General features: G+C 37.9%; 1 protein-coding gene across 1 annotated transcript in view; it reads right to left on the reverse strand.

The window, feature by feature from the left end:
• Positions 1–24,968, reverse strand: part of SLC2A13 (solute carrier family 2 member 13) — a 376,120-nt gene that overhangs the window by 70,404 nt on the left and 280,748 nt on the right. Inside the window, exons 5-6 of the mRNA XM_059082261.2 lie at positions 11,409–11,572; positions 4,725–4,845 (exon numbers count right to left, since the gene is read on the reverse strand). Of these exons, the coding sequence (XP_058938244.1) occupies positions 4,725–4,845; positions 11,409–11,572 (285 nt within the window). The remainder of the gene's footprint in view (positions 1–4,724; positions 4,846–11,408; positions 11,573–24,968) is intronic.

The following is a 24,968-nucleotide window of genomic DNA, read 5'->3' on the forward strand; positions in this document are numbered from 1 at the left end:
AAATGAAAAATATTAATAGCAAAAAGAGCAGTGAATTAGAGGCACAGTCCCTTTCGTCAATTTCTCCTTCAATTACCCCAACTCATTTCCATGATCTATTCTACCTGGTTGCTCAATTACTTACTTTAAATTCCTGTTGATTTTTCTCTCTTAGATATATCTTGAATCTGTCTACCTATTTATCTTGAGTATCACCTTCATAGTCCAGGCAATTATCAATCTCTCTCACAGACAATTCTAATAATCAGTCTGCCTATATCAACATGTGCTCTCTGTGCCCCAGAGAGAGAGTTTAGAATAGAAAATCTGGTCAAGTCACGACTTAAAACTGCTTAAAATTAAAACACTACTTAATATTGCTTAAAACTCCTCTTCTTCAAAAGATAGGAAAGATTTCTACCCATCATCACAATCTCATCTCCTATTATAGGTTTTATGGATGATAACAATGGCTATAATATTTATTGAGTGCTTATTATGTGCTGAGCACTGTTTTAGGTGCTTTCCATATATTAATTCATCCTTACTATAATCTTACGAATAGGTGCTCCAAAATATTTTTTTAAATGCATGCATGCATGAATGAATGAATTAGTGGCAATGTGATGAAAGCCCTAGGACAAGAGTACCTTGCAATTCTACAGCTGTATATTTTAAGATATTGACTTTGAAGGGTTTGAATATAATGAGATCATACTTACAAATAATAAAAAGTCAAGGATTCGAGGGAAGTGCTACATAGGAAATGTCTGAATCCTCAAAGCTTGGACAGCTCTCATAAGAAAATATGTTTATTAGTAATTTGAGAGCATGGAGCTTAAGGCCATATTAGGAGTATGCATGTGTATTCTTATACGTATATATGATTCAGATGATACCCCCACTAGAGTTATTTCTCCCAGCCTTAGTTGGCACCCTGTGACTGTACACAGTTTTAGCTGCAAGAAAGTGGATCTGAAAGATGTTCTTTAATACATTTGGTTCACAAAATCTAATCAGGACTTGGAACAAAATATCATCAATTAAAAAATTAAAAATTCTGGGGGCTTCCCTGGTGGCGCAGTGGTTGAGAGTCCGCCTGCCAATGCAGGGGACACAGGTTTGTGCCCCAGTCTGGGAAGATCCCACATGCCGCAGAGCGGCTGGGCCCGTGAGCCATGGCTGCTGAGCCTGCGCGTCCGGAGCCTGTGCTCCGCGATGGGAGAGGCCACAACAGTGGGAGGCCCGTGTACTGAAAAAAAAAAAAAAAAAAAAATTAAAAATTCTAAAAAGGGTAGTTCTTATTAGAAATTATTTAGGGTAGTCAATGTCTTGGGTCCAAAGTCATTAGTGAGTCCCAACCTACAATATTTTTGGTTCTAACCTATCCGGTGATGCCACACAATCAATATTTATTGAATTAAAATAAAGAACAACCATTGTTCCTGAACCATCCACTTTCTTAAATCTTCTACTCTAGTCAGAATGCATTTCATACTAGTCACTGTAGAATATAGATTTCTACAAGTGGAGGTGCTGAATAGAGGGGCCTATGTATTTAAGTTTTATTAGGTGAAAGTATATTAATTTCCAAAATGGAGAAAAATGTACACTCCCACCAATAGTATACAATGTTCTTAAGATATGGGGAGGGGGAAGGGTAAGCTGGGACAAAGTGAGAGAGTGGCATGGATATATGTACACTACCAAATGTAAAACCGATAGCTAGTGGGAAGCAGCCACATAGCACAGAGAGATCAGCTCGGTGCTTTGTGACCACCTAGAAGGGTGGGATAGGGAGGGTGGGAGGGAGGAAGATGCAAGAGGGAAGAGATATGCGGATATATGTATACGTATAGCTGATTCACTTTGTTATAAAGCAGAAACTAACACACCATTGAAAAGCAATTATACTCCAATAAAGATGTTAAACAAAAAAAAAGATTGGGCTTTCCTGGTGGCACAGCAGTTAAGAATCCGCCTGCCAATGCAGGGGACGCAGGTTCGAGCCCTGGTCCTAGAAGATCCCACATGCTGCAGAGCAACTAAGCCCATGAGCTACAACAACTGAGCCTGCACTCTAGGGCCCGCAAGCCACAGCTACTGAGCCCATGCACCACAACTACTGAAGCCTGCACGGCTAGAGCCCGTGCTCCGCAAGAGAAGCCACCGCAATGAGAAGCCCTTCGACACAACTAGAGAAAGCCTGCGTGCAGCAAGGAAGACCCAATGCAGCCAAAAATAAATAAATAAAATTTTTTTAAAAAGATAAATACTAAACCATCTCTCCTTTGTTATAAGGCAGAAACTAACACACCATTGTAAAGCAATTATATTCCAATAAAGATGTTAAAAAAAAAGATAGATACTAAAACATCTCTCCCTTTAAATCTGTTTTCTTTGTTCAATTTTCCTATATGGATCATTCCAAGAGGAAAACATACAACCTATACTTACAGCATGAACATTACTCATCCTAAGGTCAGGCAAACATGACTGTCTCATGTTTATCTGCTTTTTAATTTTTATTTTTCTTCCAGTCTTATTGAGATATAACTGACATAAAGCATTGTATAGTTTAAAGTTTACGGTATAATGATTTGACTTATATACATCATGAAATGAGTATCACAGTAAGTTTAGTGAACATCCATTATCTCATAGATACAAAATTAAAGAAATAAAATAAATCTTTTTCTTGTGATGAGAACTCAGGATTTACTCTCTTAACAACTTTCATATATGTTGTATATTGTATGTTTCATGTTTATTGTAAAGAAATGGGAAATGTGTATAGATAGTTTTAACAACAAAATCAGTAAGGGGACTGCAGATATATTTTATAAAATCACTCAGACTATCAATACATGTTATCAAATTCTCACAAAGCCTAATATGTTACTCTGAAAGAAAGCACACAAGAAATAAGTGTTTTGCATACTCAGTGACTCCAGGAGGACATCTAAAATTTGGTTCTGTTTTCAAAAATTGCTGCCCATTTTTTGATAAGAATAAAATTAGGTTGTACCACTTATCTCACTCCACTACAACTTTATATTATATTGGTAGGTGATAGTATCTTATTGTCACTTACCTATATTGGTAGGTAGATGATAATAACTTAGATGGATCAGGAGGATTAAGAGATTGATGATCATAAATTGCTGTGCAATGAACTATACTACGGCGATATTGTTATTTAAATTTTAAAAGTCGACATCAGGAAAACTATTTCATTGTGTAAATCATTAAAAAGTTAGTTATTCCTTTCCTATATCAGAACTTCATAAAATTTTTTTTTCATATTCCCTGGCTGACTTTCTGCCTTAGTTGACCTGATAGTATATCAATCTTATTCTGAATCTAAATGGCTGCATCTAAATCAGACATCAGATCTAAGTTGCTCAAACAATAGTAATTTTTAAATAATTTGTTAGAGGTAACTGTTAAAAAACATTTAACTTAAAATATCTGTCAAGAAAAACAAAATTAGAGTATGCAGAATTCTAGCAATGGTCTGTCATCTTTCTAGCAGTTGAGGTGACATGTCCAAAGAAAGTAAAGATTACTACATCCAGAAATAGTCTACACTAAGGGTAACTTCTTTTAAGACACCTTTCAATCTCCTTTAGAACATAAAGACTGTTTTAAAAAAAACAGTAAAGCTATAAACATATAAACTATTCATTTCCAAAGGCAAGTGGATATCACAATTTGCAACCAGAAAGACATAATAATATATGTCTTTCTATTTGTTGTAATGAGAAGGCACCATAAATGCTGTTCAATGAGAAGGTCCTAGTGATTCCAAGTGGAATTTAGTATATCAATGTAATGTTTTAATTTCACATAGGAGTATCTGACTTAATAAATCATTTACCCATTGATTTGAGACTTATGTCTGGTTAGTTGTAGCTGAAGGAATATCATTTTTTGTTTTTAAATCTATTCTATCCATATATTTTAAAGGGGTCACTAGCCTTTCCAGCCACTAAAATGAAGTAAAAAACTTTGAAACTCTCCTGACAAATTTATTAATTGATCTGTTCAATCATGCAATCTATAATTAATTCACTTGCTCATTCTTCAGCCCATCTGTCAGCCCATGTATGCATCCATCCATTTCTCCATCTATCAATCTATCACATAAGGTGTAAACTGTTAAACTTAATGAACTCTTAAACCTGCAGCTGACCATTAAAACACTCTCTTCTACCAACTCCTTCCACTTTCTATTGCTCTGCAAGAAACCTAGTAGTGAGAGGAAACATTTTCTGCTTAAGCGAATGAGGCGATAGCTGTGGAACACAGTGAAGATTAATTGCTAGAATATCCAGATGATAAACAACTGTATCAGACATGTACATCACGGAAAAGTTTAATTACTGATGAAAGTTCTTTATTTCATCTAGAATGTAGATGTCACTGAGTCATATATGATATAAAATAGTTTCACAGTATTCCTGCTTAGATTCTGTATCAATATATATACTTTCAACTTCCAGAGAAACATCACCAAAATTGTGTCTAATAACTCACTTTTCCTTAAGCATGCTGTTCTTTGTATATGCTCTTTCTCTTCCTGGTGGTCCCTCCCTAACACCTTTCCCATTTTCTTCCTTTCCACCATTAAGTCTGGATACCTAGAAAGCTCCTACTCACCTTTCCTATTTTAGGAAGGTTATAAGCAAAACAAAAAAGTTACCAGAGTTAGGTTAAGGAAGGGGACCATTATAAAATCTCACCTGTATCTTGTGCAAGAAGTGTTCTGATCTAAAGGAGGTATTGGATGAAAAGTGATGGGTGGAGAAACCTGGGCTGATAGCAGAAATCCCAAAGCAAGAATAATGAGTGCTACGGTGGTACCTATAAAAAAAAAAAAAAAAAAAGGAAAGAAAAAAAAAGTTTTACATCAGAGAAGAACTGACAACATTCTTCCAAAGCGGGTTTGGCAAGACATATCTCTAAAAAAATACCTTGATCTATCTTCATTGGATTAAAAAAAATGATCGTTATACATATATATTGTCATAAAAACTCACTAGCATATTCAGTGTGAGAAATGACAAGAGTAAAATTCAAATCAAATACATTTGCTAGCCAAGCAGTAGGTTGGTTAATAACTTTCTAAACAAACACCATCCTGGACTGCTCTCTCCAAATCAATTAATGTAACCAACATTATATAGAGTGCCTAACATGTTAGAAGTATGAAAGGCAACAGATTTACGCCAAGTGTTTCTTTCATTACCAAGAAAATTGTTCTAATATCATTCAATCAGCGAAGACCCAAATAAGTAAACTAAAAAGTAACAAACTAAATATATCAAAAGCAGTTGAAAGAGTATTTCTCATTACAAAGGAGTGGCATTTTGTAAAGACTTAAAATGTCAGAAATGACATAACACATATATTCAGTTGTCTTTCCTGTTGGCACTTGGAAGTGGAATATTTGTCTTTGATTTTAAGGTACAGAATGTGATTATATGTATCACTTAAAAAGCTCATTTTTGAGTCCCTGGTAGAAATACTGATAGTAAATAAGAAAGTTTTCAAATTTCTGACTATTGTTCCAGCCATTGTGAGGATTAAAAAAAGGGTCATGGGAAGAAAGAAGAAAGAAAATATGGCTGCATTTGTTTGTGCAATTTATTTGAATGAGGCAACATGTTTAAAATATGGAATTCAGGGAGGTCATTTATGTAGCAGTAAAGTTTCTATTAGATAAATGAGAAAGTAATTTAAGAATGACCAAAAATATTTTTTAAACGGACAAAAGAACTTTGGGACGCACTGTGAAAGTGCAATTGGATTACATAATAGTTTTGTGTTTAATATAGAGGGGATGTGTCAAGTTAAGCACTGTGGTTAAGTCCTAGCTCTGCTGTTTCTTGACACAGTGATCTTAGGCAAAACACACGACCTTTCCAAAATTCAATTCTGTCTGCTGAAACTGGGGCTTAGTGAGAATACTCACCTTGCAGAATTGCAGTGAATTTTAAATATCACAATACATTTGAAAGATTTTTATAATGCTAAAAAAATGTTAATTATTGTACTATAATTATTATTAGAAACAGCAGCAGCAGCATATTTTTAAAATTCTAGGGCTTCCCTGGTGGCGCAGTGGTTGAGAGTCCGCCTGCCGATGCAGGGGGACACGGGTTCGCGTCCCGGTCTGGGAAGATCCCACATGCCGCGGAGCGGCTGGGCCCGTGAGCCATGGCCGCTGAGCCTGCGCGTCCGGAGCCTGTGCTCCGCAACGGGAGAGGCCACAACAGTGAGAGGCCCGCGTACCGCAAAAAAATAAAAATTAAAATTAAAAAAAAAACCAAACCAAAAAAAAAAACTCTACAAAAAAGTTGAAAAAGGGGGAGGAGTCTTGAAGAAAAGATCAGAAGTCATTTTACCACACCACGCTGAAGAGGCATGAATCTAAAATCACAGTTCATTTTCCCCCTGTTGGCTTAAAATTCAAACCAGGACTAGGAATAGTTTGAGGTATTATTTTCTCAAAAAACTACCAAGCCCTGAATTGGGAAACAAAACAGAAGTCTGTCTCTTAGAAAGAGAAAAGATATATTAGGCCTGTAAATAAAAATTATCCCTCTATCCTCAAACAAAGCAAAATAAAACATGAGTTTTACTGTTACTTTGTCTATGAAAGAAGCTGGGTCCCAAAGTATTTTCCCAAATTACCTCCACAGCATATTGTCATGGGACAGGTAAGATTTGTTTCAACCTGGAAAAGTTGATACTTTTGGATGTGAAGGAAAGATGATACTCTTCTTTCATAACACTACTTAAATAACTTGTCTGTGACAAACTGTAAACTCTTAGATGGTGTATCTAACACATACTAATATATGTTCAATTCTAGTGCCTGGCATAGAGCAGATCCCATAGTACCACAGATTTTTGCAATACTGGCTATTTTTGAAGAAAACAACAAAACATGTTAAGACTATTCAGTTGAGGTCATGGCATTAGGATGGGACAAATATCCTAGATGAGAGTTCTGCAGTATGGATATTATAACTCTTGGATCCATCTCTAAAAAAGTCAAACCAACTTGCAAAATCTGGGGAAAAAAACATTTTGGATATAAAAAATCCCTAAATAGTTGAAGGTTTATCCTTCTTAAACACAAATTTATTTTTATTTTGACCCATTGGGGATGGAAATCTTTTAAAAGTCAGTATCATTCCTTTACTTTATTACATATAGTAGTGTTTCTCAATCCTGGCTTCCTATTGGAAAGCAAATCTTTAGAATGTACCTCAACCTCTGAATCAGTCTCCAGAAAATGGGGATCTGATAACATGACTCCACAGGTGATTGTGATACTCAGACAGGGTACAAATCCTTATGAGACGATAAACTCCTTAAGGGAAGGGAATGGTGTCTTATATGACTTTATTTATGGAATAAATTTTTAAAACGATCACCTCACCCTTTATATACTCATACATCTTTAAGGCTGAAAACTACTTGAATTGTCTATTTCCTTTAACAAATTACAGATGTTTTATCAGTCACTTGTTAGTATTTAAAGTTATTACAGTTGTTGTTAATGATCCATTATTGCAACCTAGATTTGAGTCCAATACAGGAAGGCCTTGTATGAAAGGATCTTCTCCACTGTACTGGGTAGGTTGGGGACATTCTTTATATTTTAAGAGAAGAGCCCCTCTTAACCAAGTATACTGTCACATTTTGGAATTTTGATATCATTTTCCTAATAAAAATGTTCTCCATAGGAGGTGAAGTGTGTTGGATAAATAGCATTCTCAAAAACATCTGATGAAATAAGTTACCTTAATTACCTGGTACAGGGTTTGGATTATTAGTAAATACTCAGAAAAAAATAATTTCCCTCCCTAAGACTCTAACAGAGCACACTTTCTGTGCCTAAGTATCACCTGCACATATTCCAGACCTCATCTTCAGAGATTCTAATTTAGTTGATCTGGGGTTGGGTCCCAAGAATTCACAATTTAAAATAAGTATCCCTGGCAACTCTGATGAAGACAGCCTGTGAGTAATGTTTTAGGAAATATTCCACTACCAAAATATCTGGCAGAAAATAACACAGTGTTTCTGGCTTTCTGATTTATAAGCAATAAAGCTACATAGATATAAGCCTTCCTCTATTAAAAGGATCAAGAGGTTGTCATTAAATTCGTAATATTTACAAGAAAGACCAGTTCTCTTAGGGAGCTTTGAAAATATTAAAAGTCAGAACACCACAAAATGTCCTACATTTAAAATTATTCATGGACTATATATTTTACATTTCTTTGTATAAAGAGTTTCTTTGTCCCAGTTTAACTAAATACAGTTTATTTGTAGTAATTTTTAAAGAACAAGTTCCTATTGAAAAAGTTATTTTGATATTTTATTTTTACTATTTTTCACCCAATATAATAAAATAAATCATTATAAAAACACAAAATAGGGAATAAAACTGAATCAAAAGTTAAAAAATGCTAGGCTAATTTAAGAAATTTTAAATAGAACAGTATTTTAATACTTAGCAATGGTAGAATATCAAATATATTATGATTTATTTTATTAGGTGAAAAATAGTGAAAAACATATCAAGTTAATTTCTTTAAAATTTTAAAAATAAATAAATAATTAAATTTTTTAAAAACCTTTTTTGGTGCTAATTCTTTAAAAAGTACTACAAATAAACTGTATTTAGCTAGACCCAGACAAAGAAATTCTTTATACAAAGAAATACAAAATATATAGTCCATGAATAATTTAAAGGTGGGACATTTTGTGGCTTTTAATATTTCAAAGATTGCTAACAGAACTGGTCTTTCTTGTAAATATTACAAGTTTAATGACAACCTCTTAATTCTGCAGGAAAGAAAAGTGCCTCCAGGTTGCTCATAAAGGCAGTCCCTGGAATCTCTTGGTCTTTCCCCTAAGTCTTAATACTTTCTTTTATTTATTTATTTATATCTATTTTATTTTATTTTTTTTCGGTATGCGGACCTCTCACTCTTGTGGCCTCTCCCGTTGCGGAGCACAGGCTCCGGACGCGCAGGCTCAGCGGCCATGGCTCACGGGCCCAGCCGCTCCGCGGCATGTGGGATCCTCCCGGACCGGGACACGAACCCGTGTGCCCTGCATCGGCAGGCGGACTCTCAACCACTGCGCCACCAGGGAAGCCCTAATACTTTCCTTTAATAGTCAGGGATGGGCTCTGGAAATCCTTGGGGCAGAGGACCTACGTGGAAGGGTGTAACATGACATCAGCAAGAGGAGTTCAGGAAAGTTCCTGGATTCTGATGTAAGTTGATTTTACATTATGGTTAAAACAACAAAGAATCACTCTTTGGCAGTAACACGACTGTGATAGCAAAATGCTTTGGGCATTTTACTGTCTGTGTCAGGCACTGTTTGAAATGTTATACGTGTATAAATGTGTTTAGTCTTCATTACAACCCTATGAAGTTGGGACTGTAATTAACCCCGATTTACAAATGAGAAAATAGAACCTTGCTCAATATCACACAATTCAAACCCAAACAGTCTGGCTTTATATCTACAATGCCTCAAAATCCTGGAATACAACAAACGAAGGGACAGAGGCTGCTAGTAAAAGCTTTTTCCCCCATCTCAAAAATCAGCATTTTTCTACAGATCTCAAAACCCAAATCCCATATTCAAGACCTGGACTTCTATTTAAAAAATAGGCCTCTTGAGGTAGTAGTATACTAATGCCCTGTCAAAGAAAGTGTGTCCATTAAAAAAATTTTAAAGCAGCCATTACCTCTTAGAGTTGACCTGAACCTCAGGCGTCAGCAAATCCAATTTTCAACCCACTGTAGGAATTTGTTTCTAGCACATCACTGCCTGATGGCCATCCACCCTCTTGTTGAGAGTTTACCATCCTAAGGAGGCAGCCCAATTCATTGTTGGATAGCTCTGATTATTAGGAATATTTTTCTTATATTAAGTAAAAAATCTATGTCCTCATAACAGCTACCATCTGTGAGAATATCTATTAGGTGTCTCTTTAGTCTTTTTCCTGGGCCTAAACACTTCTGGTTCCTTGAACAGGTTTATAAATATGTGGTTTTTAACCCTTACTTGTCCCTCACCTTTCCTCACTTACCCTCCCGCTTCCCTATATACATTGGCTGTTGTGATTACCTTTGCGTTTTAATCAGACAGTCTTTCCCCTGCCTTCCCCTCAGTGCTGATACTGCAGTTCAACTTACAGTATTGAACTCAAACTCAAGGCAAGAACAGAGGGCGGAAGCATTCCACTCTTCCTTCTGGAGTTTAGGGTCGGAGGGAGTATGTGCTCTTAATAACTGAGTATGGAACTCCAAATGTATTTTCTCGTCAAAATCTGGGACAACTGCCTTGAGCAGTTCTATTAGATCAGTGTTTTAGGTATAATTTAGTTAAAATAGAATTTAGTTAATGCAGGCCTGGAAACTTTACATTTTAATAGAAAAATATATTTTTACTCTAAATAAACTTATAAAGAAGCTATTTGGGACAGCTAATTGATAAGTAGGAATCTGCTTGTATATTTGAAAAAGATTAGAAAATTATATGATGCAAACATGTGAAGACAGTGACAGAGATGGGTCTCATTTTGGCAAGTGAAAACAGCCCTTGCATTACAGAGAAATAATCAATGGAATGGGTGGGATTTAAAGACAAAAGATACTTGAATGTGAGAAGGGTTTTTCTTATTTAGTTATCATAGGAAACATACTTAACCAACCAGAATTTACACTAGGATATAGGCCTCATTCAAACACAAAAAGAGTCTGTCCCTGCTTTGTGAAGAAATTATATGGTTCTAATGTTCCACTGTTGAAAGAACTTTAAAAAAAAATGCTCCAAATTTACTTCCACATTATCCCAAATTTAAAAAAACTATGTTAAAAACTGAGTTTATGAATACCAAGTTTTCTTTTTCATTTTGTACCTTTGAGCAAAACTCAAAATAATAATAACAGCAAAATGCTACCCTCAGCAGGTTCAAATTGTTATTACAATTCTAATTTCTAGTTATATATCATAATAAGTTCTTATTAAAAAATTTTTTCGGAGGAACTCTATTATTTAGTTATGAAAACTATATCAGAAGTGGTACTGTACTTTTTAAATTTTTTTATTTTTTTGCGGTACGCGGGCCTCTCATTGTTGTGGCCTCTCCCGTTGCGGAGCACAGGCTCCGGACGCGCAGGCTCAGGGGCCATGGCTGACGGGCCCAGCCGCTCCGCGGCATATGGGATCTTCCCGGACCGGGGCACGAATCCGCGTCACCTGCATCGGCAGGCGGACTCTCAACCACTGCGCCACCAGGGAAGCCCAAGAAGTGGTACTCTATTTTAAAAGGTTAACTTGTCATCATTAGAGAAACGTTTATAACTGAATTCTTCGGCACCTACCTGTTAAACTACCAAACGTAAGCTTTCTGCGACCCACTTTCTCAACAAGCCAGACACCCACAAGTGTGAAAATGAAATTTGTGAAGGCTGTAACTGAAGCCAGCCATATTGCAAGTCTGTCATCTTCAACACCAGACATCTGCAGAATGGTTGCACTGTAGTACCTGGGAGGCAAGAATAAAACAATTGTTGTTAGTTATTCAAAGAATCACAGCTATTCATATAGAAAAACATCTACTCGACTAAAACAGACCAGGAATAACTATTAATAACACCAAGTTAAGATGGGAATTCATGCAAGCTATTTAAAGGATCACAATATAGAGACTGTGTTCAGATGAATTCATTTTTAACTTTGTATCAGTAAGAAGAAATACTCAAGCAAGTGAATAGAGGGCTGAAGCCTTTAAAAGCTGAATGTACCCCACACCTAGGGACAGTTGACAGCTGGTAGTTTCACTAAAACTACCAAGGATAAAGCTCCAAATCCATGGAATGAATCAGAAGTCACCATACACTGTAAATTTATGTACTTAACAGAATAAAGAGAACTGCGGCATATACTAAAGGAAATGAGATATAATGGCAAAAATCTGGTACAAGTAAAGAACTTCTTCAAAGACACAAGGAGTAAGAATATATCAGTTTATCTGGCATCTGGTAAGGAGATAAGAAACTTACATGATGTACACAAAGAATGCCTTTGTGGTTCCTAGAAAGGTATACTCTTTGGTAAATCCCCAGCACAATGTGCCTAGTTAGGTTCTACAGACTCATTTTGTTCCAAACGAAAACACTAGAAACTGGCTCTAAACAATCATAATGCCAACTTGTATGTCTGGTACGTTTAAAGTGACAGGTTTCTCATAGGACATTTCTTTTCCAGGGGAAACATCAGTAGCTGTATCAGAAGATTACTTTAAAGCGGCCCTTAAAACAAAGGAAGCAAAATACTCCTGGAAAATCATCTATGAAATGTGACAAAATTAAAATCCTGAAGATACATTATGAACCATGGCTATGCCTAGCTTTTAAGCCATTCCCAAACAAGTTAGCTTTACCTAAATCCAACAGTTGGCATCTGAGCAATGTATTCCATCAAGCTGGATATTTCCATAGTTACAATCTACAGTTTATGGATATTAGTCAAGTTTTTCATAATATTTCAAAAATAAAATCTGTTTGAATACATTTAAGTCTCATTGATTCATCAATGGCTACTGTCTACTATTTTTTAAATTCTTATTTTATTTTTTAAAAATTTTATTGGAGTGTAGTTGATTTACAATGTTGTGTTAGTTTCTGTTGTGTTAGTTTAACAAGGTGAGTCAGTTATACATAGACATATATCCACTCTTTTTTAGATTCTTTTCCCATATAGGTCATTACAGAGTATTGAGTAGAGTTTCCTGTGCTATACAGTAGGTCCTTATTAGTTGTCTATTTTACATACGGTAGTGTGTATATGTCCATCCCAATCTCCCAATTTATCCCTTCCCCCTCTTTCTCCACTGGTAACCATAGTTTGTTTTCTACATTTGTGACTCTATTTCTGTTTTGTAAATAAGTTCATTTGTACCATTTTTTTTAGATTCCACATATAAGCAATATCATATGATATTTGTGTTTGTGTGACTCAGTATGACAATTCTAGGTCCATCCATATTGCTGCAAATGGCATTACTTCATTCTTTTTAATGGCTGAGTAATATTCCATTGTATATATGTACCACAACTTCTTTATCCATTCCTCTGTTGATGGACATTTAGTTTGTTTCCATATCTTGGCTATTGTAAATAGTGCTGCACTGAATACAGGGGTGCATGTATCTTTTTGAATTATAATTTCTTCTGGATATATGCTCAAGGGTGGGGTTGCTGGATAATGTTGGACAGGGCTATGTCAAGGGGTGCATTTTGAGGTAGCTATGAGCTCAGTACGACTTTAGGCAGCCTGTCTGCTAATGGGTGGAGCTATGTTCCTGTCTTGCTGGTTGTTTGGCCTGAGGCGTTCCAGCTCTGGAGCCTGTAGGCTGTCGGATGGGCCCGCATCTTGGTGCTGAAATGGGGACCTCCAAGAGAGCTCACGCAGATCAATGTTTCCTGGGGCCTCCGCTACCAGTGTCCTTGCCCCCACAGTGAGCTACAGCTGACCCCCGCCTCCTCAGGATACCCTCCAAGACCCCTGGTTAGGTGTAGCCCTGGTTCCTATGGAGGTGTTGCTTTGTGCTGGGTCCCAGTGCACCTGAGACCTTTGTGCACCCTCCGAGACTGGAGTCTCTGTTTCTCCCTGAGTGTGGAGCTCCTGCACTCAGGCCCTGCTGGCCTTTAAAGCCAAATGCTCTGTGGGTTCTTCCTCCTGATGCCTGACCCTCAGACTGTCTTGGAGGGCTATTTTTATGTGGAAACATCCCCGTGTAGGCTGTGTGGGTTTAATATTGTTTGGTGCAAGTGCTGTTTTTAGTATGGATGTCTGCTACCTCTCGCCTCAGTGCTTGCTGGCTCTTATCCCCTTGATAGGAGGTGTGACTGTTGTTGTGGTGACCAGAGCCTGCACTGGATATTGAGCGGGGCCTCCCCTTTGCTCTGTGGTTGTCACTGTCCTGTCAGGGGCAGGGCCTGCTCCCTAGATGTTGGAGTAGAGGGCCCCAGATCTGTTTCTGAGCTGTGTTTCTGAGCTGTGGTATGAGGTAGGCAGGACTGGAGCACTCCCACTGGGAGAGAAGCCTCTGAGTTTTCCTCTTCTGGAGCTGTTCACCTGTAAGTGTACCCTGCTGTGTCACTTTTCACCCGTTGTGCGGGCTCACAAATTACACTCTTGTTGGAAATGGTCTCAGCCCCACCTTAACCATGGGTATGCTGGCAATTGGCCCTGGTGTCTCGAAGGCATTGTTTTCACTAGGCCTCCAGCGCAGATCCACCCAAGTCAGGTCCCAGGACTGCTGCAATCGTGTACCTGGACCCGCTGTAGGAGCTATGGAGGCACCTCAGACTCTGGCCTGGCCCAATCCCCACCTGTACGTGCCCACAAAGCCCACAGCTGCCAAAGCTAGACCCGTCTCAGCTGCAGTAGCGCTCTTCCATTCGGGTGTTCTACAGGTGCTGAGTTTACAAAGCCGGCAGCGGGGCTGTAAATCCGTGGTTCCCGCAGCCACAAGAGATTTCGGCTCTTCTTCATTAGATGCATGGCCCCTGGGGCTTAGCTGTGGTTTCAGCCCCACCTGTGTGTGGGCCTCTCGCCAGAGTCTGCTTCGGAGGCTACCCAGGAGAACCGGCGCCCACCCAGGCAGGCGGGGGCGGAGGCGGAGGCAGGCGGGTCCTGGGAGTCTGTTCAAGTGGGAACCCCTCCTAGTGCCTGCGGAGGCTGGGGACTGCACGTAGGGAAGGCGGCTGCAATGGCGGCCCCGCCCCTTGCGTGCCACCCAACAACGGCGCCCTGCCTCTATGGCAGCCCAGGTTTCTTCCGTGAACGTTCCCAGTTGTGGAGCTCCTCACTCCTGTCCCTTCAGGCTGTCTCTTCTCAGCTAACAGCTGTCCACTCCCTGGGTCTACTCTCCAAACCCCACGTTCCAGCCCCCAGCCCCCATGCACCACAGCGGACACTTGTCTCAGGCTGAGGCACGCAGGGCTGTGGCAGGGACCATCTGTGTACCTCTCACTGTCCTACCTGCCACAGACCACTTGCTGCGCTCTCCTCGGAGCCCTCGAAGCTCCCCTTCTGTCCCAGCTCATCTCCCCGCTGGTGAGGGGGCTTCTTCGGTGCGGGAACTTCTGTTCTTCAGCTCCCCACCAGGGGTGCAGGTTCCGCCCTGTTTCTTCTTTGCTTTTTTTATTTCTTTCATCCTACCCGGTTGCACAGGGATTTTACTGGTCCTTTTAGGTGTCCAAGGTCCTCTGCTAGTGTTCAGCAGGTGCTCTGTGAGAGTTGTTCCATTTGTAGATTTTTTTTTTTTTTTTCTTTTTGCGGTACGCGGGCCTCTCACTGCTGTGGCCTCTCCCGTCGCGCAGCACAGGCTCCGGACACGCAGGCTCAGCGGCCATGGCTCACGGGCCCAGCCGCTCCACGGCATGTGGGATCTTCCCGGACCGGGGCACGAACCCGTGTCCCCTGCATCGGCAGGCGGACTCTCAACCACTGCGCCACCAGGGAAGCCCCTGTATATGTATTCTTGATATACTTGTGCAGAGAGGTGAACTCTACGTCCTCTTATTCTGCCACCTTCAGCAGTGATTTTTAAAAAGTCTTGTTTTTTAAAATTAATGATGATCTTATGTAAAATGTTAACACCAACATGGACTCATTCATCTTAATAAAGAATGTTTTCCTTTTTTAAAGTGGTAAACTAATAACTTACTATGCAGCGTGAAGGATGTATTTTACTGATCACACTAAAAGTTACGCTAACCATTTTAAGATTTTGAATTCTGACAGCTGTTATAAAGAGAGAAACTCCCAGTGAAACCTCTCCCATCACTGTGACAACTGTGAACATTTTGCAGTCAGACTGTAAAGTGATAATAAAAATTATGAAAACAATTCAGTCCATATAAACGGTACTATACAGTTTCCAAGTGCTATTCCATACATTATCTCATTTTCATAAAGACCTGGGCAGCAAGGTCATACCTGTATGTAACCACTGAGAAACTGACATAAATCTAGAAAGGCAGAAAACAGAAATGCTAAGAGAAAATTCAAATATTTAAAGCCAAAAAAATTTGATACTTGTCATGCTATTCTATTACATTTTAGAATCTTCTCAATGTTTTAAGAATAACAACAGATACACTGCACAAGGTAATCCTTCCAAATAGAGCGAGAATAAACTAGACAAAACAGAGATATTACAAAAGGCTCCCCCTCTCTATTTGGGGATGCAGAACCTACAGACACTGAGGGCTGACTGTACTTTGTCATTTTATATGAGGTACTTCAGCATCCACTGATTTGAATATCCATGGAGGTACCTGAACCAATCTCCCATGGGTACCGAGGGACAACTGTATTTCGATGTTTTCATTTTTGACACAATAAAATCATGAAATTACAGGTGTTAAATTAATGGCTAGAAATGGGAGTGGTATCAAACAAAATAAGTTGGTCAGTTTTACTTATTTATTTTGTGATTTTTAACAAAACATTTATTTATTTAGGCTGTGCCAGGTCTTAGTTGCAGCATGCATGCGGCATCTAGTTTTCCGACCAGGGATGGAACCCGGGCCCCCTGCGTTGGGAGTGCAGAGTCTTACCCACTAGACCACAGTATGTAGGGGAAATTCTGAGGGAAGTCCTCAGAATTTTATTTAAAATGAAAAATGTGTCCCTAGGTATGTAAGATAATTTCTTTTATGGTACTTAATTTATAGATGCAGACTATAAGTAAAAAGTGGCCTGGGAATCAGAAACTGTCATTCTAAAGACATCTCTGTGGTTTGCTGGCCAGATCAAGTAACATAATCATTTGTTCACTTAATACTTATGTATTGAGGACATACTATTAAGCTATGTGAGTTACTGAGAGCCCACAGATATGTTATTAGATCCAGTGTTGCCCTAAAGAAACTCACAGTTTAGTGTAAGACAATGAAATGGAAAGAAATAATTTTAATATCGCAAGGTATACAAATCACAATGTGGCATAAAGGACAGACCAAGTAATTTTCTTTGATGTATAAAGTTCCTTGATTTTCCAGTAAATTTACTGTTTGAGTTGATTTTTGAAGAATTCATAGGGGTTTGCCAGCAGGTGCGATGATCTGGGAGGACATTGGTGGTAAAGGAAATGACACGTACGAACAAAAAAGTACAAAATACTATGCTGGGCTCATAGACCAAAAGTATGTTACGGTGGCTGAATATAAGAAGGTCCACAGGAAAGAGAAGTATGACATAAGGCTGTAGCAGAAGGTTATCGAGGAGTCTTGAGTGCCATGCTACATGTTTGGTTTTTATTCTGTAGGCAATGGAGAACCATGAAATGGGACTTTAAAGAGAAGTAACACAATTAAGTCTGTTCGGTGAAAAGATCACTCTAACTATAGCAAACTGGGCAGACAGGCAGGATGCAGACGGAAACAAGGGTATATTTCTTTAAAGCATTTTTCATATACTGGAAACAGGACCCTGTAGATTTTCTGTATTAATGTGAAACAGTGAGAGCAAAGGCTGGAATTCAATGATGGCCTTATATCCTCCTGTCAGCAAAAGTTGCAACTTCAACCCACACTAAATCTTTTTCTGGATGGAGTGTCTTGAGTTTTCATCCTCATTTTTCTTTCTCAAACAGTGGTAAATGTATTAGGTTTTACTGCTGCCATAACAAATTACCACAAACTTAATGGCTTAAATCAACATAAATTTATCTTCTAACAGGTCTATAAGTCAGAAATGTGACACAGGTTTCACTGGGTGTCAAAAATCAAAGATGCCAGCTGGAGAGGCTCCAGGGAAAATAGATTTCTTTGCTTTTTTTGGCTTTTACAAGTCTCCCACATGCCCTGGCTTGAGGGCCCCCCTTCCTCAATATTCAAAGCCAACAAAGGTAGGTCCAGTCCCTCTCAGGTCCTTTCACTCTGATATTCCCTTCTGCTTCCTCTACATTTAAAGACCTTTGTGATTACACTACCCCAGATAACCAGGATAATCTCCTTATTTTAAGGTAAATTGATTAGCAGATTTAATTTGATCTCCAACCTTAATTTCCCTTTGCCATGTAATGTAAAATATTCACAGGTTGTTCACAACCTGCACATCTACGGAGGGGATTGTTCTAGTACATAAGGTGCTAATAAACAGTAAAATAAGCAAAAGGCCAACAGTTAGAACGAGAAGAGGAGGAATGAAGATGAGGATATTCACTTAAAGGGTAATCAGTTCCCAGAAGAATTTAGACAATAAGTATATTCCCTTTCATAGGACTCTTTCAAGGGCAGGGGATGACATATCTAGGTCAGAATAATTCATGAACCTAGTTTTTAGAAGTCAGGTCATGGAGTGGTGAAAAGACACATTTAATTTACATTTTAAAATGTGTGAATTCCAATGTTTTTGTAAATGATGCTATCGGCCAACCATTTATGTAATAGGCTACCACTGTATTTTTAGTCTGAGCCTTTATGTCGTGGTTTAAATTTGCACAAAGCAAACAGAGCTTTCGTCATAAGAGAACAATACGAACAACTAAAAAAGGCTTTCTTTCCTTTTTAGACTCAAAGGAGGGATGCCTTCTCTTTTCAAAATCATTTTATACTACCTATCTGACAAACTGTCATCATCTTCAAAGATTCCCTGGGTAACCTTTGGTTATCTCACACATACTATCTGTTCCCCAGAGTGAATATAAAAGGCCTGAAGGCAGTGTGTTCTCACAGAAGACCAGCTTCACAAATCTCTATAGATGTCTAAGAACAGAAACAGCCAGATTGTATGTATATCGCTATTTTAGATATTATGTGAGAGGCAGCTTCCAGTCCTGAATTTTAAATTTGAATAAAACAAAATAGCTCTGGAAAACATGTAGGCTTTGCTAATAGCAATCTATCCTAATGACTTTTAACTAGCAATAAAAGCATAAACATGAGCACTTTATATGCTGAGCAAAATACATATATTATGTTCCTGTTTGAATAAAGCATTTCATAGGAATTTCTGAAAAAGTTATTTTTTTCAGCTCCTTGAAGCCACAGCCTGTCTTTTTCACTATTGCTAATATAACAGAGTTAATTTAACAGCAAGGAGTAGGTACCCAATAATTGTTTGCTAAATTTACTGAACTTATCTACCACCAACTTTTAAAAAGGAATTAAGAATATTTATAATAAAAAACATGACAGAATTGCTAAAATAAAAATAAAAGACTGAGAAGAGAGAGTAGGAGGGATAAAAGATAAAGATAACTATATGGAAACTTTGGATGCATAACACTATAAGCTATGTCTAAAATTTCTGGCAGCCAAGGCAAAATAGTAAATGATTGTTTTAACTGACAAAAAAAAAACCCCCACCAATTCATAATGAAGATAAACTCTTTCGGGAATGAAATTATAAAGAATTTAATTTCATGAGTAAAAGAGATATGGAATATACTCTTACTGACACTGTCAGCCAGTCTAAATACAACAAATTAACAGATGAAATTGTCATAATTATTTTAATTCATGTGGCACAAAGGTGATATGTACTAGCAGTGTCGCGGATAGTTTCCAAACACAAACCTTGTCTTACTCAATAGCCTTACAGGTCACGTTCACACTTTGGGAGAATGACCAAGTTAAATGAGAAGATTGGAACTTATGGAGCATAGCTGAAGGACTATCGACCCTGAAAGATTCCCATTATCTAAGTTATGTTGTTTGATTCTTTCGGGCCCTATTTGTATCATATGCCAGAATACATTGACTACAGATTTAAGATTATTCTAATAGAAGATGTTCTTTTAATGGCAAATATTATATTGTCCTACTGGGATGGTGTTTATACAGTCAAAAACATGGGTAACTATGGTAACTACATCAATAGCTTTAAGAGAAGAATATTTCACCCAAATAAAAAATCTTAAAGACAGTTTACAAAATAATTATACTTTGTGAATCTATTTTATGTATTTTGTATATTGAGAAATCTTCTTTGTGTATTATTAGATGCAAACCATAAAGCCAAAAATAAAAGTTAGAAAAGTAGAAATGTTCTATTTGAAAGAAACTAAACCTGGAATTCATAATGACAATATTGAGTGTGGTTTATGAAAGAAAAACAATTTGGAAGTTCAAGCAGTGGATGTGATGAATTACTGTACAACTAAAAATAAAATGTTGAAGGTATATATGTATCATTTCCTCATAACTGTCTTTTTCAGTTAACTAAACAAGAGCCGATCTTCATCATGTCAGTTAAGAGGGTTTCCACCTTTCCTCACCATATCTCACAACCCTACTTATTTCAGCAACAAGCAGCAATCCAAAGCTTTCAGGTCACCTATTTCCAGCTGGTCACTTACTTCCATATTAACCTGTAGATTCAGTAATTTCCCTCAACCTTCCTCTTGTCCCAGCCCTCCCACACTCTTTCCCTGGGCCCTGTTAACTAAGTCTGGACGTGAGGGTACCACCTTCTTACAGCTTGGATCTACGGTACAGGCTGTTTTTCTCTCACATCCTATAAACTCAAGGAGACCTGAAGAAGAGGAGAGGGTGGCAAGGGGAATAAATGAACTGCAGCATCCTCTAACCCTCCTTTTTCAGTTGTTGGCCTACTTCTGGTCGCTCCTCATTCAATGGCAATTTCAGTTCTTGCCTCACAATTTCTTCACCACTTCTACCTCCGTGTCATGATTCTTTGTAAGAGTAGCGTCAACATGGTCCACCATAAAACACCTAGTCTCTTAACTGCTTCACTTCTAAAATCCTTCAATTATCCTAGTCTCTGACCAGCACCACCTGGTCACAGCTTGCTTACTTGAATTCCTCCACCCACACAATTCTTCACTCTTGTGGAGACCTTTACGCCATACACTCTACCTCTTTTCAGTTATCCATCATCACCCATTTCTGCTTCTTTCCTATAACTGTACTTAGAGTGTTAAGTAGTTCAGATTTCCCGAACCGGTGGTTCTCAGGTATTGGTGTGCTACAGAATGACCTGGAGGACCTGTTAAAACACAAATTGCTAGGCCCCACTCTGAATTTTTGATTCAGTAGGTCTAGGACCAAGAATTTGCTCTTCCAATAAGTTTCCAGGTGATGCTGACACTGCTTTGAAAACTTACTCCCCAGACCATTATTACAATCATTTTCTTTTTACCATTCTCAAATTCCCTGGCCTATTCCCCCTTTGTAATATTCATGCCATAAAATCTGACTCTGTCTACTTACATTCAGCTATTCTTCCACTCTGCAATTACACCTAGCAGCTGAAAGGCTCTACAGAGAAACACACAAACTGACCTCACATGAAATTCCCTAAGATGTAAACTCTACAGCTCTCAAAAGGATGATTTTATAGTATCTCCCTTCTTTCCACTGTTCCAGTCTAAACAGCCTCAAGTGAAATCTCGGCTAATGTTCACTGAGAAAGTGTGAACAATCAGAGAGGTACACCCTCATCTCACCACCACCAAATCTATCAACCTACCTGATCAATTCTACATTAATTCATGGAAAATCAACTAGCACTCAAATATTTCTTTTCTAGATTCCTTCTTCAATATTTGCTGCTTGAATTATTAATCTTTTCATCTGCTATTCCTCAGCAATTTATGTGTACCTCTCTTACAATACATACCACTTTCCTTCTGGTACTGGAGTTACTTACCTTTTTAAAGTGTATAATTCAGTGGTTTTTAGTATACCTGTGACTAAATTTAAATCCCTTAATTAAAAGAATGTTCACAATAAAGTATTAAAACAACCCGGAGGGTTTAAAGAAATAAAAATGTTTCTGGAGTAGGGTGAGAGGGAAGGGTAGAGTTTCAACACACTCTACACCACCATGCATTCCTGATTCAGCTGCACTCCTTTCCACTCCACTGGCCAGCCTGGTACCCGGGTACCCTCAAGGCTAGGGAAGAGAACCTTAAAAGTGACTGTCTGACTTGTGAGCCTTTTTACTCAAACAATGACAAATTTTCTCTTCAGCTCCAAGTTGTACACATATAACACCTCATTAAAGCAAACAAGAGGGAAAAAGGTGATGGTCTATTTAAAATTTTTCTCAGGGGGTCTAAGAGCCTGAGTGAGAAAAAAGGGCAGGTCATGTCATTTACTTTATGAAAGAACTGCTTTGGGCACTATCAAAAGGGTATAAAATGGTATTTTATTTTAAGCTACAAGGCCCTCAAAGGTTTGTTTGTAAGCAAAAGTTTGCAAGAGCTTTCATTCTATACAAAAGCAACATTTTACAGCATGGTCAACAAAACTGTGATTATGCAAAGATATGTAGTTTTATAACAGTAAATCTCTGCAGAATCACAGATTGGGAAAACACACCAAGAGTATGGAGGATGAAGCAAAAAAAAGAAAAAAACAAAATGCAAAATTATTTAGAGAGCAGAATCTCAACTATTAAAATTAATCACAGAAAAGTAAGCCAAACAAATACACCAAAATGTTAAGATACACTAAATCAAAGATTTTAGGTGCCTTTTCTTCTTTATAGGTTTCCAATTTTCCATAATAAACATATGTTATTTAAAAGTATTAAAATTTTGTAGATTAGAATATGTCATACGTTGTATTCAGGCACCATAAACCTCCAACTCTGTGACCTAATTCCAATATTACTTTAAGTAAAACAAACATGAAATAATAATCATGAGGAACTAATATATGTCTGTTTCTGTTCAGATAAAGCCACTTATACAACTTATTTTTTCTTTGCCAAATTTAGTATTTTTTTAGATGAAATGATACATTTTTTTATGTCTCAGTGCCCAAAACACCACAAATAAGACACTATAAGAAATTTGTAACTTATCTATTTAATTCAACAAATATTTACATGATAATAGTAATAGATGCTTTAGTGGAAAATAAGTATATAATGGCTGAATGTCTCAATTATATGCAATTAAAATATATTTATTTGAGGCATACTATGTGCTAGAGACAGTGGGAAATAGAAAGACAAGTAATATCTAGGACTGTCTGGGGAGGGCACGGTCTCTCATTCCACTGAGGGAAACTGCCATACACATAAAAATTACATCCCAATGGGCCAAGTTTTATGAGAGCTGTAAGATTAAAGTGCTATTCGAACATAAAGGCAGTGATCAACTCCACCCAACAGTGCAAACTGTTAATCAGTGATTCCAATTAGCCATATTACCACATCTCATATTCCAACATTGAAAAAAACACAAAAGGTCAAGGAATTTACGATGCTAGTTACCACAAGACTTAGTCTGGGACAGCCTTTGAAACCAGCTCAAGGATCACGCACAGAGAGAAGTAGAAAGGACTTGTGAGACTATAAATCATAATCAGAATGACCAATACCTATTTGGTTCACTGACTAGAAAAACTGTAGTGGCAGAGATGGATGTTCTAGCCAGGAAGGAAATTCTTGATTTTGATTTCAGAGCAGATGGCAATGATCTGAATGTGACTACATTTAAGGTGAGTCTTCGATGCAGGGGATCCATGATAAATGGAAAAGGAGCTCCATCCACTGGTGCTCAAGAAGCCAAAGAGTTGAGTGAGGAAGAAGGCCTACTGGAAGGAAAGGATGCTATAAAGGTCAACAGGATTGCTCACTTCTCAAAGAGTGAGAACAACACACTGACTGGCTGTACTTGAAATTCCCTAATATGGTCACTCTTCAACTCTCCAAAATGATGAGTCCATCTCCTGAGGAAGAGTGGGCTTGTGGAACAAGAGAAGGCAGCAGAAGTAGAATGCAATTCTGTGAACAAGGTACCAGAGAATTCCGTCACCTAACATATAAAAAGTATACAGATAATTTTCTTTGTTTCTCTATTTCCTGCTATACTGTGGATGAAGGAATTGCACGGCACGACTTAACTGTTCTAGATATGAAAACCAATACCTATAAGTTTAGATGATTACAATAAACTTTCTATGAAAAGATAAATATTAATGGATATTATAGTCACCACAAGGACTCAGAGAGAAGTTCTCTCTGACCTTAGTAAGGAGGAGTTCTTGTGCTTCTCCGGGGTAATTGATTTATTTCTATCTTTGGGATAATTGATTTATTTCTATCTTAGGGACACTGTGAAACATGTATTGTCCATATTGTATTGGCTGCTAAAACATTTAGAGTAACACGATTCTCAAACTGTAGTGTGAATAAAAATCAATCTGGAGATTGTAACAAACACAAGATTCCAAGTTGTTCATCCTCTTTGCTCATCCCCACCCACTCACCACTGTCCAGAATTGATTCATTTTAAGAGATTCTAACTCAGGGGGTTCCAAGAACACTTTGAAAATGATAGGCTTTGTGACCTAGTTCGTACAGACATTTACTCTACAGCAAGTTTCTTTTACAGAAATCATCTTATCTTGTCCTACTTTGTCCTCTTTTCTAAATCACTATCTTTAAAGATTGTACCTACTGCCTCTCTATATGTTTAACTAACTCCTCTTAAATTTTTTTCGGGAATAAGGAAGGGTTGAAGTGAATAAAGACTTTTGAATTAGTATGAATAAATCTTATTTTTCCCTTTCCAAATACTGGGGAAAGAAAGCTGATCAATTTTTTAACAGCAGAGGAACAAGTGAGCTGTAACAGCCCTGGGCAAAAAACACTGCAAGGAGAGGGCTCCCACACCAATGCATTATTAAACAGTAAATTAGGCTGACTTGATGCAGGCATGTTGACAGCACTGTGCCCTTTGATGTTCAAAGAAAGACCTAAAACTGCACTTGGTTCATCTCAAGTGCATGCAGGCAGCACCAGGACATGCTTGTTCAATTATTAGTGGAAGTGCAGGACCTTTCACCAATGACAGAAAAAATTCTGCCTATGTGTACACATGAAGTTTGACCTAAAGAAGAAAAAGCAACAGCGTACATTTATTGAGGTGATACATCATGAAAGAC

Source organism: Kogia breviceps, chromosome 12 (assembly GCF_026419965.1).
Source record: "Kogia breviceps isolate mKogBre1 chromosome 12, mKogBre1 haplotype 1, whole genome shotgun sequence".
Taxonomy (NCBI): domain Eukaryota; kingdom Metazoa; phylum Chordata; class Mammalia; order Artiodactyla; family Physeteridae; genus Kogia; species Kogia breviceps.